At 30.2% G+C, this 19128-nt stretch overlaps 1 protein-coding gene across 1 annotated transcript; it reads right to left on the reverse strand.

Annotated features, from left to right (window-relative positions):
- Positions 1-103: 103 nt before the first annotated feature.
- Positions 104-2685, reverse strand: LOC114741061 (protein Brevis radix-like 2). Its single transcript, XM_028929322.1, has 3 exons — positions 2308-2685; positions 1723-2099; positions 104-321 (listed from the first exon to the last, which is right to left on the reverse strand). The coding sequence occupies exons 1-3, from the start codon at positions 2431-2433 to the stop codon at positions 159-161; spliced, it is 666 nt and encodes a 221-aa protein (XP_028785155.1). The 5' UTR covers positions 2434-2685; the 3' UTR covers positions 104-158.
- Positions 2686-19128: the final 16443 nt, after the last annotated feature.

Genomic DNA, 19128 nt, shown 5'->3' on the forward strand with positions numbered 1-19128 from the left:
ACCACAATTAACAGGGTCTGTTACAGGAAGCTGAAGTTCACTCACTTCCCATCATTCAAGATCGAGGGTTACTATCCTTTTTTATGGATATCACAATTAGAAATGGCTTCGAGCTTTGCATGAAACTAAATGCCTTAAGGCATTTGTTTACTCATTCATCAAAATACAGAATGGTGAATGCTCACCTCATCCTCGGATCTCGGTGGGGTTGGCAGAGGACCTACTTGTTCATTGAACCTTTGAACGTTGTATAACTCCATGACCTTGTCATAATTCTCAGCCCACCACCTCTGAGCTTGCCATTTATTAAACATTTCCCGGCTGATCAAATTTATAAAATGATAATTAGTAATCCACCACTGAACAAAAAAAAAAAAATCAACTGAGATTAGGTATTTCTTTGCATAAATTTCTAAGCCTCATTAATCAGCTTGAAGACCCACTACCTAGGGTCAATAGATGACCAATACTCAATAAAAGTTACCACTTAAATCATCGTTATGGATCATGTCATACCCTAAAACTTTCAAGGAGGATAGAAGAGCCAAAAGGTAAAACAACAAACTTCTAGATGTTGATCCTTTAAAAGCACCCCAAAAAAGAAAAATTGCTTGCTCTTCCAAATCATTCAAACAGTACTTGAATTAAGTTCTCATCTCTATTCAATTATTTCACGCCATGAGTGCTACTGTGGTACAAAACCAACCAGGCCTCTCTCTCTTTTTTTTCTTTTTGCATAGCTTCCTTTACTTTTTCTTGTCCTCTTTCTTTTCTTCTTTACTTTTTCTTTTCGTGGGCAGAAAAGAGTGAGTTTAAATCACCACGGCTAGAAGATAACAAAGCTTTTTGCTTTTTCCCATTTCTACTACAATAATTCTAGAATGACTTACTGATAATTGAACAAAGCCAAAGCCACACCAAGAAGTTACTATGCAAACAAGACAGCTTCTGCTAGTGCAGAATCTGAACAGGCTTTAAAAGCATGTGATCATCACTCTCAAACAAACTTGTCCTCAATCGCAAGATCAACAAGAGAAAGTTTATAAAGTACCGCAAAGGACAAAGTTACACTACTTATTAAAAGCTAGTTCGCCTCTAAGGGATCCCAAGGCATGTGATAAGCCAATAAAAACACTTCACAGATATTGGACACGTAGAACATCAAAACATAAGCAAATGTAGATGTTGAGTAAATATCAGTCCCTCAAAAAATTTCACCAGGCACTACCATCAATTTAGTACTTCAAATTAATTACCAACATATCAATCGACATTTTAAGACGTACATCAAATAGATCATTCGTTAACTTAACAGAGTTGCCTATGTAACCCAACATGCCCTCAGATGGAATATCAGTGACTGACTTGGTCATTTGCCATAGCTTTGAGTCTGCTCCTAACAAGCTCTGCTTCAAAATGGTAAGCTTCTTATGCTAATAAATAAACTCGTTTTTTATTTTTCCGCGTGAAAACTCGCCAAGTCAGCCATATATTTCCAAACAGGTCGAGATACTGAATCATGCTGTCAATTCTAATAAAATTTTGCTCTCAGAACTGACATCAACATCTTTTTGATATACTTCCTCAAAAATCAGTTAATGATAATTGGGAACTGATACGGATAGATTGTTTATGATATAAAGTTTAATTTGAAGTACAGGACGTTGGCCCAAAAAAAAAAAAAATTTTAAGCCTAGGACAACAAACAGCAAGACAATGTACCTGAACCGTATTCGTTTCAGATCATTCCCACCTTGAGGCAACGAAACGAAAGTGATAAGCACACCAGGCTCTACTTGAGCAACCCATTCCTTGGGCTCATCCTCCTCCATGAACACCACCGACTCAGTCCGGCCACTCACCGACGCCGGCGTTCCTTCCCCACTAGAGAGCCCCTTCAGTCTCGCCTCCATCTCCTTTCCCCAAAGCCTGGGGGTTGAGTTGGAGCTACCAGTCCTTTTGTACGCCCAGTGAAATCTCGCTGATTCTGAAGCCATATCAGAATCAGCATAGTTATGGTTCCTGTTACCATTTGAAGATCCTGAACAGGGCTTGCAATTTCTATATGCCCCAGAAGCCTTCACCGCCATGTCCTTGATCTAAACATCAAATTTGTATAAAATCGCCAACAAAAATATATATTGGGTTCAGCACTAGATTGAAATTTCAAGAACTAGAGAATGGAACAGAAACCACTAGCTCCGAAAGTGTGTTTTCGGGTGCCATTAAGAGCTTCAAGAAAAATTAAAAAAACGAAAAAATACATGATTCAAGAGTTGAAATTTTCGGACCACTTAAGAGAATTACCTGCGCTGTGAGGGCCTTAATGGCCTGCTTGGTGCTGGGTGTATCCACAGCTTCTTCGTGCTCATCTTGTTGGGGAAGAGATCTCTTGTCATTAAGCTGCTTGGAACACGCAATGCAGGTCAACATTTCTGATCTCCTTTCTAGAAAAAGATTTTGATATCACCCTTCAGATATCAAAATGATGATTAATGGGTTGCCACGAAGCCAGCTCTCAGTCAAAAAAGGAAAACACTTTAGCAGAGCCAAACAAATTGAAGATCTGGGTCAACTTGATCGAATCGAGAAAACTCCATGGCTGCTCTGAACCAAAGCACTATGCCATTGAAGTTGAAACCAGCAAACCAAAGAGAGAGATGCTGATGAGGGAAAGAGTAATATGATCTATGAAATATTAAAATATACTAATCAAAGGAGTTAAAACTGAAGCATAAAACAGCAATGTCAAAACTTTTCAACGGAGTAGAGGGAGAGAGAGGGACAAGGAGGGACGGAAGACGAACGTTAGGACTTGGGGAATAAAAGATGTAGCAAGTTTCAAGGCGAGATTTGTGAGGGATTTCGGATCGAAACGCCGTAAAAATCAAATTTTCCCCCCTTTCCTTTAGCTGTAGCAGTAAAAATCTCTCTCCTCTTGCTCCTCTCAAATGGCTAACCCCCTATTCAGATTTTGGTTCTCCACAATTTCACTCTAGTGGCTTCCATTTATAGTGCAGGCTGGCTAGGGTGGCCTAGGAGCATGACACTTCAAAAGAATGGAGCTACTGTGCAAATTTGCTTATGTGATGGACTTTGTGAAATGAAAGGAAAAGGAAGGAAGAAAAGAAAAAGACAAGATGTGAGTGAGGTTCTGCATTCCCTCGGCTGATCAGTTACATTCTTTCATCTTTATCTTTTATAGGTCACGCAGAGGTCTGCACAGAATCCAAATCCGTAAATTAGGATTAGGCGCATTCTGTATTTACTGGCTTTCTCATGGAAAGGATTAGTATGAATTGAATGGTTTGGATATTGAGTCAGATAAGTTCATGCATGTATTTAATTTTAATTGAAGGTGCTAATAAAATTAATATATTTGTTATTTTATACATTAAAATTTTATATTGAATTTTTTTAAAAAAATTGTTACTAAGAAGTGTTATAATTTAACATCTAGATATTTTTTATTATAACTAAGGTATGTGTATGGTGTTTGTTTGGCTAGAAGTTCCGACAATTTAACACTAATATTCAATCTTAATGAGTATTGAATTTAAATTAATTAACTATAAATATATCGCCATAGTATTTATTAAGCAAATATATAATTGTTAATAATAATGTGTCAGGATAATGGTTGTACTCCATAATATTTAAAGAAAAAACTATCCCTCAATGATGTTATTTTGTATTGACAATTAAAAAATTAAAAAAAATCTTTGAACTGGACGACTAAGCGTTGGTTTTTCCAATATGATAGGGTGAAATTATACACATCTAACATTTCAAAATTTCAAATACTGCAAAAATATGTTATCATTTATTTTTTAAATGTTGTCAATTATTATTAAAATATAATAAATAATACTGATTTGAAATTTTAAAATTTAAAGATATTTTTAAAATTCTCCCTTGTACATAACTCCCCACTTTATGTTATATATAAACTTTGAAACTTTAGAATAAATTTCCTAAATTTTTATATGTATGCGGATACTTTTTTTACTAGTAAATTTGTTGATCATTTATCCACGCATATATTAAAGTTTAGGGAATTTATATACACAAATCAAAGTCCGAAGAGATTATGTACACATAAAAATATAATATTAAAGGGCACATTATTGAATGTTAGGATTTATCTATACAAAGTTAAAAGTTTATGTAGATTTATTATTACGTTTTAAAGATCAGAGAAATTATTTGTATATGATTTAAAGTTGAGAGAGGTGTGATGTAATTTGACCTTTTGATAATCATGTAAAGTTCAGAGCAATTTTAACAGTCAAGGTAAAAAAGAAAAGAAGAGCAATTTTAACAGTAGGCCACAAATTGAGTTCGATTTCACTAGTTAATAAAAAATATTATAAAAAAAAGATTATAAAAAATTATACAAAAATATACTCCTCTGGTCCTATTTATAAGATATTTTTTGCATATTTTATATAAACCAAGAAAAACCTTAAATTTCAATAACTCTCATTTAAAATACTACTATAACAACTTTCCAATTTTATTCATATTTAATATACATTATATCTCATCTAAACAAAGTCAATATAATAATAAATGAGAAATAAAATTATATATTTATATAAAAAAATTTTATAAATAGGACTAAAAAATATCTTCACTCTATTTTATAAATAGCACCAGATGGGTATTTATTTACAGATAATGCTGCTGTGTTCTCACACTCCACAATATACATACGCCTCTCATTAATAGGCCCACTCCTTTTTAAATGCTCATTATTTCTGTTTTTTCTAATCACTTTCTTAGTTATTCTTTTTATATTTCTCTTCAGCAGGTCTTGAAATTGTTGTAAAGAATATGTATGGTATGAAAGTTAGATTTTTTTTTTTTTAATGTTCTTGCCCTTCACAAGAGAAAGCAATATTGATATTAATATAATATATAAAATTCATTTAAAGTTATAATATCTGAAAAATTATAAATGGTAAACAGAAATATTAATTACAAACTAAAAGTTATATGTAGAACCCAAACGTCTCATTTGCAATGAAAACTCTTAAGGATTTAATTATTCAATTGGTTCTTTTCCATAAGAGACAATTAACTGAATCATGTTAATTACAAAATTGATTAAAATCAATTGAAAACAGTGAGAAACTAAAAAAAAAATGGAGACAACCTCAAAATATCTCTCATGAATACAGACAAGTCATAATTGCGACTAATTTTTCAAAATACAATTGTGGAAAACTTAATTAACATTAATTCACTCTGTTTTTTTTTTCCGGGCCAACAACGTTAATTCAGTCTTTTAAAACCATATGACTATTGTTATTCATTTCTTTTCATACTTCACACCCACTGACCCACACTCCCTTCCCTTCCCTTCCCTTCCCTTGTTTCATTATACCTGTCATTTAAGGCTTTGCACACAAATTAGGAGATGCAATAAAAATAAGATATTATCGCAAAAATTGTCCCTCATTCAATGCCTCTAAAAATATTACTACCTCCTGTCCTTAATATAAGATCTTATTTGATTTTTATTTTGATTTTAAATATAAGATTCCAATCCACTTTATCTTTCATATTTATGTATTTTTTATAAGATAGTCATTCTAATAATAGTAATTTAAGTAAGAATATTTTAGGAAAGATACTACCTATTTATGACAAATAACTAACTTAACTTCTTTTGTTAATTTCTTCAAATTAGTCAAATAGTTCTTATAATTAGAACGAGAGGTAATACAATAATAATAGTAAATTATTCCAAAAATATTTTCCTTAAAAAAGAAGGAGTACTATAATGTGCATGAATGGCATGGTGAGCTTAGTAAGAATAACTCGAGCAGAACTGATTTCAATGACGCGATACGTGCGGCACTGGCAGAGAAAATGGAGGGGAAGGTGTGGTTGCGTAGGAGCGCCACCCGCGCCACCCTATGAGTGGGCTACAAACAAGGCGCAGCAAAAGGCATTCACATGACAAACATTAAACAGAGACAGATAATAGCACAGACTTGTTTTCGCTTTAGCTCCTTCCATTCCTTCCTTCATTCCCTTTCTTTCTTCAGCCCCCCGTGCGCTTCTTTTCTTCCCTTCTTTTTCCTTTTTGTGTTTTTCCTCTTATTCTCTTTTTATTTTCTTCTAATTTTTATTTATATATCAATATACATTTTTTTGAGTTCTCACTTTCTTTAGATGCGTTTAACATCCTAAAACATTTTTTTTATCTTAGTATTGAATGCACTAAAAAATATTGTCAGATATTAGACGTATCTAAAAAAATATTTTAGGATGCATTCAGCATTTTAAAATATTTTGAGAGTACTAAATACACTCAAAAAATATTTTGAAGTGTTTAATGCACATTAACTCTCCAGTGGGGTTTATTTATCCAAAACAGACACCTAAACATGCACACTATAGGAATATGTTGACTTTGATGGTTTATAATTATAATTAAGGAATGGAATTATTAGTATTAACTGGACTTACGGCAAATGAATCAATTTCTCCTGAACAAGGTTGATGAATCAAACTTTATGGATTAAAAAGAGACTGTGAGAGAGCTACTCTCAATTGAACTTGATATGATTCATGCTTATCATGATAATATTATATATCAAATAAACATATAGAAAGGGAAAAATAACTCATAAATAACTGTTTGGAGAATTAATTACCCAATGATCCTTTAAATTTGAAAACTTTACGACATAAAAATATATAATGATGAATTCAAGGGCGGTGAACAATTAATTCTCTAAACAGCCATATGTGGGCAATTTTTCTTTAAAAAAATTGGATTTGTCTTAAAATTTCAAGGCCCAGTGTCTTAACATTCTAAATTAAATTATGGTGTAAAATTTACAATAAATTTGAAAATTGTATGAAATTTGCGAGGAAAACATTTTATCATAGAGCAAAAATTCTGTGACATGTTTATTGTAAAATACATTATGAATTTTATTTGCAACAATTTTTTCCTTTTCGTCTGTTGAAAATCTAAAGAAAAAACTCCAATAGAGTTTCTTCTTAATTAGATTTGGCATTGTGGAAAAATGACAGAAAAATAATTCATAAATTTTAAAATTTCTAAATGATCACTTAAATAAGTAGAATTTCAGTTTAGATATAAGTGACTAAATTGGGATATATAAATTTGCTAAAATAATAATATTGCCCTTTTTTTAAAAAAAAAAAAAACCAAGCACCTTCACCGGCTAGCCAACAGCCGGTAATTATTTTTTGGGGATTTTTGCAATTATAGTAATAAAATTAACAAGTTCTTTAACACTGCTAACAAGTTTAATATATAGTAGTTAACAACACTTTTTTTTTTTAAATTCAAAAAGTGATATCTTTAAAACTTTAGTAATGTAGTTAACAAATTCTGTAATACTATTAATAAGTTGATATAGTAGTTAATAACGATTTTTTTAGGAAATTCAAAAAGTGGTACTACCTCCAATCCTAATTATAAGACCCAGTTGACTAATTTGAGGAGATTAATGAAGTAAGTTAAGTTAGTTATTTGTAATAAATAAGTGTTGTCATTTCTAAAACATCCTTACTAATTAAATGTATTAGCTAGAATTATTATTATTAGAAGGACTATCTTGGAAAAAAATGCCTAAATATGAGAGACAAAATAGATTGGGGTCTTATAATTAGGACCAAATTAAAAGTCAAATGGGGTCTTATATTAAGGACCGGATGTAGTATTTTTATAACTTTATTAACGTGGTTAATAAGTTCTTTAACGCTATTAACAAGTTCGATGTAGGAGTTAATAACAGATTTTTCAGGAAATTCAAAAAGTGATATGTTTGCAACTTCAGTAATACAATAAGTCATGTAGCAATATTAACGAGTCTCGTAGTGCTATTAAAAAAATTTCCCTGCGAAGGTTAATGTTTTTAATTTAGCTCCCTATAAAAACTGCACATCAAAATTTTTTTCATTTATTAGGCCATCATTAATTCATTATTGTTATGAGAGTTGTTAATGTTAATACATGACTTGTTATTAGAGTTGTTAATGGTATTATAAGAATTGTTAATATCGTTATATAACTTGTTAACAGAACTAATGAAGCTGTAAAAACATTACTTTTTGAAATTCTTAAAAAACTTGTTACCAACTGATATATCAAATTTGTTAATAGCATTATAAAACTTGTTAACTGTGTTATTAAAGTTGTAAAAATGTCATTTTTTGATTTTTTTAAAAACTTGTTTTTAACTGTTATACCGAACTTGTTAATAGCATTTAAAAAATATATTAACTACGTTACTGAATTTATAAAAATTCAAAAAAGAAAAGTGGATCCACCTGGATTTTAGCAGCCGTCACTGTCATTGGTGCTCTGAGGACTGGCTAAGATGCTTGGTTTTTATTAAAAAAATAAATGACCATATAATTATTTTACTAAATTTTCTTATTTAAATGATCATTTAGGAATTTTGAAATTTAGGAATATTTTTTTGTCTACAAGCATTTCTTTTTTTTTTTTAATTATTGTTACCGTTATAATAGGGTAAGGGTGCTAATAAGCGGCAAATAAGAACAAGAGAAAAAGGAGCGGTGTGTCCGTCACGTGCGGAGTCAAACAAGTTGTCTCTATTTATTTTGAACTGAACCGAACCCAAAGCCCCAGGCCCTGTGTGTGTTTGCGCGGCTTCTTGTGGTGGCTTCTGATCCTTTTCATGTCACACAGTCATATTTCTTTCAATTATTTCTCTTTCGTACAATTAGGGGCTCACCCACCTATTTATTTCCCCACATGCTCCTTCTTTTTCCTTTAATTTTAATTTAAATTCTTTCCAATATTTAAAAAAAAAAAAAGTAAATCCATGCCACTTGTTTGGTTATAAGAACATCTCCAAAAGGCCAAAGGCAGGAGTCATTTTGAATTTAAAAGTTTAAAAAAAAATGAATGACCTTATATTATTTGAAAAGGAAAAAACAGTAATATTTGTCTGATTTCATTGATTGATATCAAGGTCTTCCGAATCTCCATACACGAAATCCTGTGTAAATTATTAGTAAACTCTGATGTGATCCTATAATAAGCCAAGTGGTTATTATTAATTTATTATCATACCATTGTTTCGTTATAATAATAATCCAAATCGTTGAGATCTTACAAATGCAAGTTGTCGTGTAGTACTCTTTCAATCTTTAATATAAGACTCATTTAACTAATTTGATTAGATTAAGAAAGTTAAGTAAGTTAGTTAATTATAAAAAAAGTGACATATTTTTCCTAAAACACCATAATCATCTTTTTTAATACCACCTCTCCCTCTTTTACTTGATTATGGTTGAGGGAGTATCTATAAGGGTAATTTAGAGAAAATTGATAAATATGAAAAATGGGTCTTGTATTTAGGACCAAAACCAACTCAATAATTAGGTTCTATATTAAGAACCGGAGGAGTATTGTTTTAATTAAAAAATAGTCAATATGAAATAAAATGATATTTTAGATATTTAATTTGCATTAAAAAATTTAAATGGATGGAGATCTTTTCCTCGCTAAATGTCCGGTGACAAGACGAGATGAGGACATATTTGACCAGCATAAAATATACATGATTACAGTGATTTTAGTATATCAAATTCTATTTTGGAATCAATCAATATCAAATGACGTTATATTTTAAATATTAAATCAACATTTAAAAATATTTTAGACACATGTAAAACATATACTTGGAATAATATTTATATGTTGATTATATCCCCGGACCTGGATCCTTAAATTGAATTAGAGCTATAACCTTGCTAGCAGGGATTTAGAAAAAATTGGAAATAAATTCGTTATTACAAATTTAATTGATAAATAATTTATAGGATGATTGATTGTATAAGGGAAGACTAATTGCATGCAAAGAAAAGTAAGTTGCACAAAAGAAAAATTATTTGGACAAAACATTATTTAGATATAAGGGATTAGTTTGCATATAGGAAAGATGACTTGCATGTAAAAGAATTTTATTTGTATAAAAAAATTGAGTTGCATATCTCACAAAATAGATTATTGTACACAAAAAAAGATATATTGCACATGAAAAAATTTAAATTACACACAATAGAAACTAAGTTATACAGAATTCTTATGTCTCATTTGCTAATTAAATTTTTAGTGATAGATTTTTTCTCAATTTTTTCCAAGAATTTATAAGCAAGACTGATGGGAGTAGTAAAAAGAGATAGAAGGATACGCGCGAATTGAGAATATTGATCGGAAAAGTCCCTCATAAATTTAATCAAAATTCTCACTCTTAATTATTCTTATTGTATGATTAAAAATCTAAAAATATTCTACTATTTTTCACCAATTGAAAAGATCGTACAAGAAAACATTTGTAAATTGACTTTGTGAGATACATCAGCACAAGTTATTCAAAACAAAACTTAAAATGAAGCACCTCGCCTGATTCTATGCTATTTACAAAGTTACTTCTAATATGTTTTATTAGAATAAAAAAATCTTAAATTTTATTAACTTTATTCTAAAATTTAACTATAAACTTTTCAAAAAAAATCTACACAATAGTAAAATAATATATTCATATTAAAAATTTAATGATATAATCTATAAATAAGACGAAAAAAATCTTATGTCTCCTTCCTCTGAGTATGACCAAGGAAGCAGTATTTTTTTTATTTCCAAATAATGAGTTTCAATTGGAGCTTTTCAAAAATTCGTTCAGTATGCATCTCTTTTAAAAGGATATATCCTTATATCCAAGATTAAGCCCTTGCTTTTTTGGGATGCCTCGTGTTCCCATCATTTCCATCACTGAAAAGAGGAGAAAAGAAAAGGTAAGGGAAAAACAAAGTACTCAACTTCAAAGCATGAAATTGTGAAAATTATATATTATAAAAATATTAGTTCTTGTTTTCGTATAGTCAATAGAAAACAACGGATATAAGTAATTTGATCTGAATTTTTTTTTCCTTCGTAATATTCAATGTTTTATGTGAAGTTGTGGACTGTGGAGCGTTAATTTTTTCACCACGTATTTCTAGTTAATCCTTACCCTTCCTAACTAGTTAGCCTCTTCTGAATTCTAATGGATGCTTTTATGCTTTTTATTGAAGGTAATTTTGATATTTTACAAAAAAAAAAACTAATTTTATTACTCTTCCGGTCCTTAATATAAGATCCAATTCTTAAGTTGGTTTTTATCATAAATATAAGACCCATTTCTCATATTTATCAATTTTTTCTAAATTACCCCTATGGATACTCCCTCAACCATAATCAAGTAGAAGAGAGAGAGGAGGTATTAAGAAAGATGATTATGGTGTTTTAGAAAAAATGTGTCACTTTTCTTATAATTAACTAACTTACCTAACTTCCTTAATCTAATCAAATTAGTTAAATGGGTCTTATATTAAGGACCGGAGGAGTAACTCATGTAAAACTATTATTACATACTCCTCCGGTCCTTATTATAAGACCCCGTTTGACTTTTTATTTGGTCCTAATTATAAGACCCTAATCCATTTTGTCTCTTATATTTATGTATTTTTTTCAAGATAATCCTTCTAATAATGATAGTTTTAGCCAATATATTTAATTAGCAAGGATATTTTAGGAATGACAACACTTATTTATTATAAATAACCAACTTAACTTACTTCCTTAATCTCCTCAAATAAGTCAATTGGGTCTTATAATTAGGACCGGAGGAGTACTTATAATATAACCTCTTCTTTCTTTTCTTTTTTTCTTGTTTTGCCCGCACGTACTTATAATAGAACTGGAGGAAGTAAGATGCAATAATTAGGAAAACGTGGGAGACATTCATGTACCAAGGAAGGCTTTATAGTTTATACTGAGATTGGCATGTTTTGTGGTGCGTTTACGTACAATTACGATCCGTGCATTTGTACCTAAAAGTAGGGATTACTTAAGAGTTAATCTTTCTTTTTTGAAAAACAGTAACAAAGATCTTAATTTAATGATGAAGATTGTGAAGAGAAAAGCCAAAAAGACGAAAAGTTTTTGTACTGTGGATCTGAGTTCCATAAGGGCCTCAAATTCTGCGATTTTGTCACATTTTGCAAAGGAAGTTCTGATCCAATTTTGCTAATAAAAAAGCCAGCACTTAACTCTTTCCTAAAAGAACCATAATCCCCCTTAATCTTATGCCAAAGCTTTGCATCTATATCCGATTTAAACAGGACAGGTTTACTTTTTCTAAAGTATAATATTCCAACTTTTGTAGAATCTAATTGAGATTGTGTGATTCTTTTCTATTTTCCTAAAGATATACAAATATTCTCTAATATAAAAAAGATGCTGTAAAATTTATTTTCATTTTTTAAAGTTTTTGTAACCAATATATCCAACATTAAAGCATATTAGACTTTGATCAATTTAGATTCAAGTCAAGTTGGAGCCAAAATAAAGATAATAAACTAAGTCAAACCACAAATAGAAGTAATTTTGTCAAAAATATTTTCTATTTTCGTATAAATTTAAACACGAGATCTTATGTTTAAACAGTCATAATTGTTTTTATTGGGATCGATATGTGATAATAAAGTTTTTTTCCCCTTCTTTAACGAAAATAAAGCCATCTATGATGTGCATTAAAATATGCGCCTGCCTTCAACTTCAATAGGACAACATGGGATGGTAGACTAGGGCTTACTTAAGGCACTTTAAGCTCTTGTGAAGATGAAGGGAAGAATAAAGTGAAAAACAACCCTTTATTTCTTTTTCATGGTGAAAAACACTTTCTTTCTTTGTTTTTTAAAAATTAATTTCATACCAAGCTTTGCTTTGCCTGATTCCATACTCAAATATTTTATGAGAATTCTTACATCCTAAGGCATATTAATATCTTTTAAATCAGATACATCTCAGAATTTGAAGTTATATATAACGCTATTGTTTGGTGATGACTAAACGTGTTACCCTTTTTGTTAATTTGAAACTTACATACAACTCTAAGGCATTTGTTATAAATGAAAAAAAAAAAGGATAATCGAAAACATTTAATTTTTTTATCTTTTTAATTGTTTAAATATGCCACGTTTATTTTCTATCCGCATGTCCCTTCCTCTCGTGTTTAAACACGACAGTATAACTTAATTCAAAAGGCATATTAGAGTATTGTCCCAAAAAAGGCATGTTAAGGTAATAAAGTCGGACTTGATTCTACATTTAATCATCCTTTAGCTTTCTTTTTGGTTCATATAGAAATGATTAAATTAATGATTCCATTACTTCATAAAAAAAAATAAATAATGATTCCATTTTTAATTATTTTTTATGCCCTGGCTTAATTTTCTTCCAAGGGATAAGTTTCATCCGATCCCCTCAACTTTAAACTATGCCGATAATTTTTAAAATTTTCAGAATTTGACAATGGACACCCATAATGAATTAATTGATAATAATAGAATATCTTCCTATATAAGTAAAAAATATATTATCACAAATATTATAGTTTTCATGTATAAGTTATAACAAAAAAATTTTATAGACAACTTTCAAAAATTAAAAAGTTGTTTGCATATCTTTGTCTTTACTTTATCCTTTTTTTTTTTTTAAAAACCAAAATGTCAAGCATGAGAATTCTGGCTAGCTTAGAGGGAGGAAAACTCAAACATACGTGTTGGTTTTAAAAGAAATGTATTTATCAACGAGATTAGTTTCAGCAGAAAAAGCTAATTTCTGTTAGAAGGAATATCCATATTTAGTACTCAATACTTATATCTAACCTTAAAAAAATGGATTCATGTGAAATAATTGACAAGTATTCTGTTTGGTGGGCTTACTGATCAAAACTTGAAAGCTAGGCAATCATTATAGGGAGACCGAACTGAAGAAGCATATAAATGTAAGCAATTGACCAATTAAGTTAGCGTAGAAGAAAGATTAATTAATAATGATAATAATTTAAATTAATTTGGGTATGAGTGAGGATGAATAAATTGATGAGAAATGATAGCAGTGGACCATAAGGCACATGCCTTGAACCAAAAAGGGATGGAAAGATATGTGATTGCTTTATGTTATGTACATTTAAGTCTCGAGGATAATTTACATTAAAATTACATTACATAATATATATATATGTATATATTTATATATATAGGAAGAGCATGTGAATGCACGTTGATGTGAGAGCAAAAGAATGATGATAGTACTTTAATTGGGAGCTTCAATCATTTCTGCTCATGATTCAACAAGGAATGAAATTTCCTGAACTAATGATCCAAGATAGGTAAATGATTAATATTACGTTCGGTTTGGGAAGAAATCATCAAACAAATCATTTAATTTTTCTCAATTTATTACCCTTTCCAAGGATGGTTTCTTTCGTGGATAAGGATGAGCAAAATAGGATTTTTTTAGGGTAAAAAATACTGTTAAATGAGCTGACTTCACATTCGTCTAATTACACAAAAGCAGCTTTGTTTATGGTTAAATTTTGATTCTCGACTCAAATGTTAGGTCTAAATGATTCGTAATGATAACTAAATTATATATACAATTCAAGTCTCACAAAACGGGTCATAAAAACCTTCAGTGAATAGTCAAACCGTTCGGCTTAGCTGAACTTTCAAATCACTATATGTGTGTGTGTGTTTTAGTTTGCATGCATTTGTATATTTTTCAGTTCAACTTTGTATTAATGTAAATACTTTCATTTTTAACTCATACTTGTCAAGGATAGGCCTTGCATTAGTTTTGTTTCCAGAGATATTATTTTAGCCACAACATGAGGTTTTCAGCACAAACTTCATTATTGTTCTTCCCAAGTCTTATCAATAGATTAATAACCGTTGAAGTTTCCCCTTTTTTCAAAAGCAAAAAAAAAAAAAAAGTTAATGTGGCGGAGGCAAGTCGTGAACTCTTGGGCAAGAGATGTGGTATCATTATATCAATGGGCTGGACCCAGAAGGCCCACATAATCCTTTCCGGGCTTTAACGTCGGCTGCGCTTGAAAATTGGAATCGAGACCATTAATATAATCCATGTTCGGAGAAGCATTTATATCTAATACTTGACAGTGTCTTCAATATGATTGTTTTCAATAAGAAGATATTGTGTCTAAAAAAATTGAGATTTTTCATTCAAGTTGATGATGATAGCGGGGGATTACAATACACACGCCTCAAATGGAAAAGATAAGCAACGGGTTCTGACTAGCTTTTAAATGAAAAACTGATCTTTTTTCGTTAGATTTAACCCCAATAATGATATGCGTCTAATTTTATTTAGATACAGAAGATTCTGAGAGAGGAAATGAACAATAATGCTACCTTGGGAGATTCATTCATTCTCTTGGTTGAGAAGCATACCAGGAGAATTCAATATTGCTTTTGGCAGCTGTTTTTGAATTTTGTGAAAATATTATTGTATATCATATGCTGTGCAATACAGTGGATAGCTTTTGCCTATGTATCCATACGCATCAAGTTATTTATAAGAAATTTTAACTTCTTCCGTTTTCTTTATAAATAGGACTAAAGATGGTATAAATGTAGACTTTTTGAAATTCTTGTATACTTTGGCATGTCAAAATGATGCAATGATATGATTCTATATGGCCTTAAATCTATTGTTTTTATTGATAATTTCATATGTTATTAGTTGATAATATGAATATAGACAGATTTTGTCAAATCCTCAAAGTGCAATGTTTTCATTTGATAAAAGAATGTTTTTAAATGATGATGTTTTGGACACATATGTTTATCTTATGGTTATTATTATTAGCAAAGCTTTCTGCTTGCATTTGATTGGAAAAAAAATATTACTTCCGGTCTTAATTATAAAAACTAATTGACTAATTTGAAGAGATTAAAAAAAAAGTTAAGTTAGTTATTTATAATAAATATGTGTTGTCTTTTCTAAAATATCCTTACTAATTAAGTGTAGTCGTTAGAACTGCCATTGTTAGAAGGACTACTTTGAAAAAAATGCATAAATACGATAGACAAAGTGGATTAGGATCTTATATTTAGAATCAAAATAAAAGTCAAATAAGATCTTATATTAAGGATCGGAGGTAGTATAATACTTACTATATATCTCGTTATATTGTAATAATTCAATTCCAGCTATTATTTTTATACTATTTTTTATTTTACGGACATGAAAGATATCTTTTCAACTTATATAAAATTAACTTTTTCTCTCTATTTTTCCTCCGTTTCATTCCATTTGTACGTCAAAGGTTGAGATGTTTCTTGTTTTTCTCCCCCCCCCCCCCCCAAAAAAAAAAACAGACGTTTCTTGTTAGCTTCTTACCTTCCTCAATAGAAATTTCATGTAAAAAGAACTACTTTAAATGAGCCGACATAATATATTGAAATCTGAAATACTTATCTCAAAAATAATTTCAAAAATTATATAAATTTCAAGCAAGCCTTACTCTTATCTAATTTTCCCAATAGTTATTAATGTTTTTCTAAGTAATTCTTTCTTAGCTTAGATTTATTGTCGTAATGCAGGGGAATTAAACTCAAGGAAACTATAAATTAACTCGAAGTTCATCAGGAGCTAACCCCAGTTTAACGTTTCAGATCAGAGAATAACAACCTATCTTCTTGACTGCCAAGTCATGAAGTTGCCCTCTTTTGATGATGAAGACTATCAAGACTATCAAGTATCAATCCCTCCTTCCTGGAAATTGCATGGCATCCACAGACACGCCTACTCGTTAATTAGCCGCGCTTTTTGACTGAAAGTCATCAAGTGGCACACTTTTGACTAAAGAATTAATTACATCCTTCCAGGAAATTACTAAGCCTGTCAAAACATCACCGCGCAGCTTGTTTCTTCTTCCACTCATCCGCGTAGCATATTACTTGTTTTCGTATGATTTTCGTATGATCATTAGAAAACTTAATATAATGTATACAAGTAACTTGATCTAAATTTTTTTCTTCATACTATACTATGTTTTATGTGGACTGTGGATCATTAATTTTTTCACCAAATTATTTCTCGTTAATCCCAACCCTTCCTAACTAATTAACCTCTTCTTATGGATGCTTTTGTGCTTTTTATTGAAGGTAATTTTGATATTTTACTAAAAAAAAGCTAATTTTATGAACTCATGTAAAACCATTATTACGTACTTATAATTAAAATCAAAAGTTGTTACCCTTTTTGTTAATTTGAAACTTATATACAACTCTAAGGCATTTGCTATAAATAAATAAAAATCACAATAAAAAATATTTATTTTTTAATAGTTTAAATATGCTATGTTTATTTTCTAACTGCATGCCCCTTCCTCTCGTGTTTATATATGACATTATAACTTAAATCAAAAGGCATATTAGAGTATTTCCCGGAAAATGCATGTTAAAGTAGTAAAGTCGGACTTGATTCTACATTTAATCATCATTTAGCTTTCTTTTTAGTTCATATAGAAATGATTAAATTAATGATTCCATTACTTCATAAAAAAATGATTCCATTTTTATTTTTTTTTATACCCTGGCTTAATTTTCTTCCAAGGGGCAACTTTCATCGGATCCCCTCAAGTTTAAACTACGCCGATAATTTTTTAAATTTTCAAAGTTTGAAAATAGACACCGATAATGAATTAATTGATAACAATAACGTATCTTCCTATATAAGTAAAAAAAAATATATTATCACGAGTATTATATTTTTCACAAGTTATAACAAAAAAATTAAAAAAAAATTTATAGACAACATTCAAAAATTAAAAAGTTGTTTGCATATCTGTGTCTTTACTTTATCTTTTTCCCCGCAAAAACCAAAAAGTTAAGCATAAGAATTCTGGCTAGTTTGGAGGGAGGAAAACTCAAACATACGCGCGTTAGTCTTAAAAGAAGTGTATTTATTAATGAGATTAGGTTTAGTAGAGAGAGCTGATTTCTGTTGAAAGAAATGTCCATATTTAGTATCCAATACCTATGTCTAGCCTGAAAAAAAAAGGATTCATGTGAAATAATTGACAAGTATCCTGTTTGGTGGGCTTACTTAATGATCAAAACTTGAAAGCGGGGCAATCATTAGAGGGAGATCAAACTGAAGAAGCAAATAAACGTAAGCAATTGACCAATTAAGTTAGCATAGAAGAGAGATTAATTAATAATGATAATAAGTTAAATTAATTTGGGTATGAGTGAGGATGAATAAACTGATGGATAATGATGGCAGTGGACCATAAGTCACATGCCTCAAACGAAAAAGGAATGGAAAGATGTGTGATTGCTTTATGTTGTGTATGTAAGTCTCGAGGAGAATTTACATTACATTATATACATATATATATAGGAAGAGCATGTGAACGCGCTTTAATTTGATGTGAGAGCAAAATAACGATGATAGTACTTTAATTGGGAGCGTCAATTATTTCTGCCCATGATTGAACAAGGAATGAAATTTCCTGAACTAATGATCCAAGATAGGTAAATGATTAGTATTACGTTCGGTTTGGGAAGAAATCATCATACAAATCATTTAATTTTTCTTAATTAATTACCCTTTCCAAGGATGGTTTTGTTCATGGATAAGGATGAGCAAAATAGGAATTTTCAGGGTAAAAATACTGTTAAATGAGCTGACTTCATATTCATCCAATTACATAAAAGTTGCTTTGTTTATGGTTAAGTTTTGGTTCCCAACTCAAATGTTAGGTCTAAATGATTCGAAATGATAACTAAATTATATACACAATTCAAGCCTCACGAAACGCGTCATAAAACTTCCATTGAATAATCAAACTGTTCGGTTTAGCTGAACTTTCAAATCATTATATATATGTGTGTGTTTTAGTTTCCATGCATTTGCATATTTTTCAGTTCAACTTTGTATTAATATAAATTCTTTCATTTTTAGCTCATCATTGTCAAGGATAGGCCGTGCATTAGTTTTGTTTCCAGAGATATTATTTTAGCCACGAAAATGGAATTAGATTTAAACATGAGGTTTCAGCACATGCTTCATTATTGTTCTTCCAAGCCTTATCAATAGATTAATCGTTGAAGTGTCCCCTTTTTTCAAAAGAGGGAAGAAACAAAAATTAGTTTGTTGGGGGCAAGTCGTGAGCTCTTGGGCAGGAGATGTGGAATCATTATATCAATGTGGAATCATTATTCTTTCTTAGCTTGGATTTATTGTTG

The sequence above is a fragment of the Neltuma alba genome, unplaced genomic scaffold (genome assembly GCF_004799145.2).
Source record: "Neltuma alba isolate B1F8T4 unplaced genomic scaffold, ASM479914v2 tig00003251_pilon, whole genome shotgun sequence".
Lineage (NCBI taxonomy): Eukaryota > Viridiplantae > Streptophyta > Magnoliopsida > Fabales > Fabaceae > Neltuma > Neltuma alba.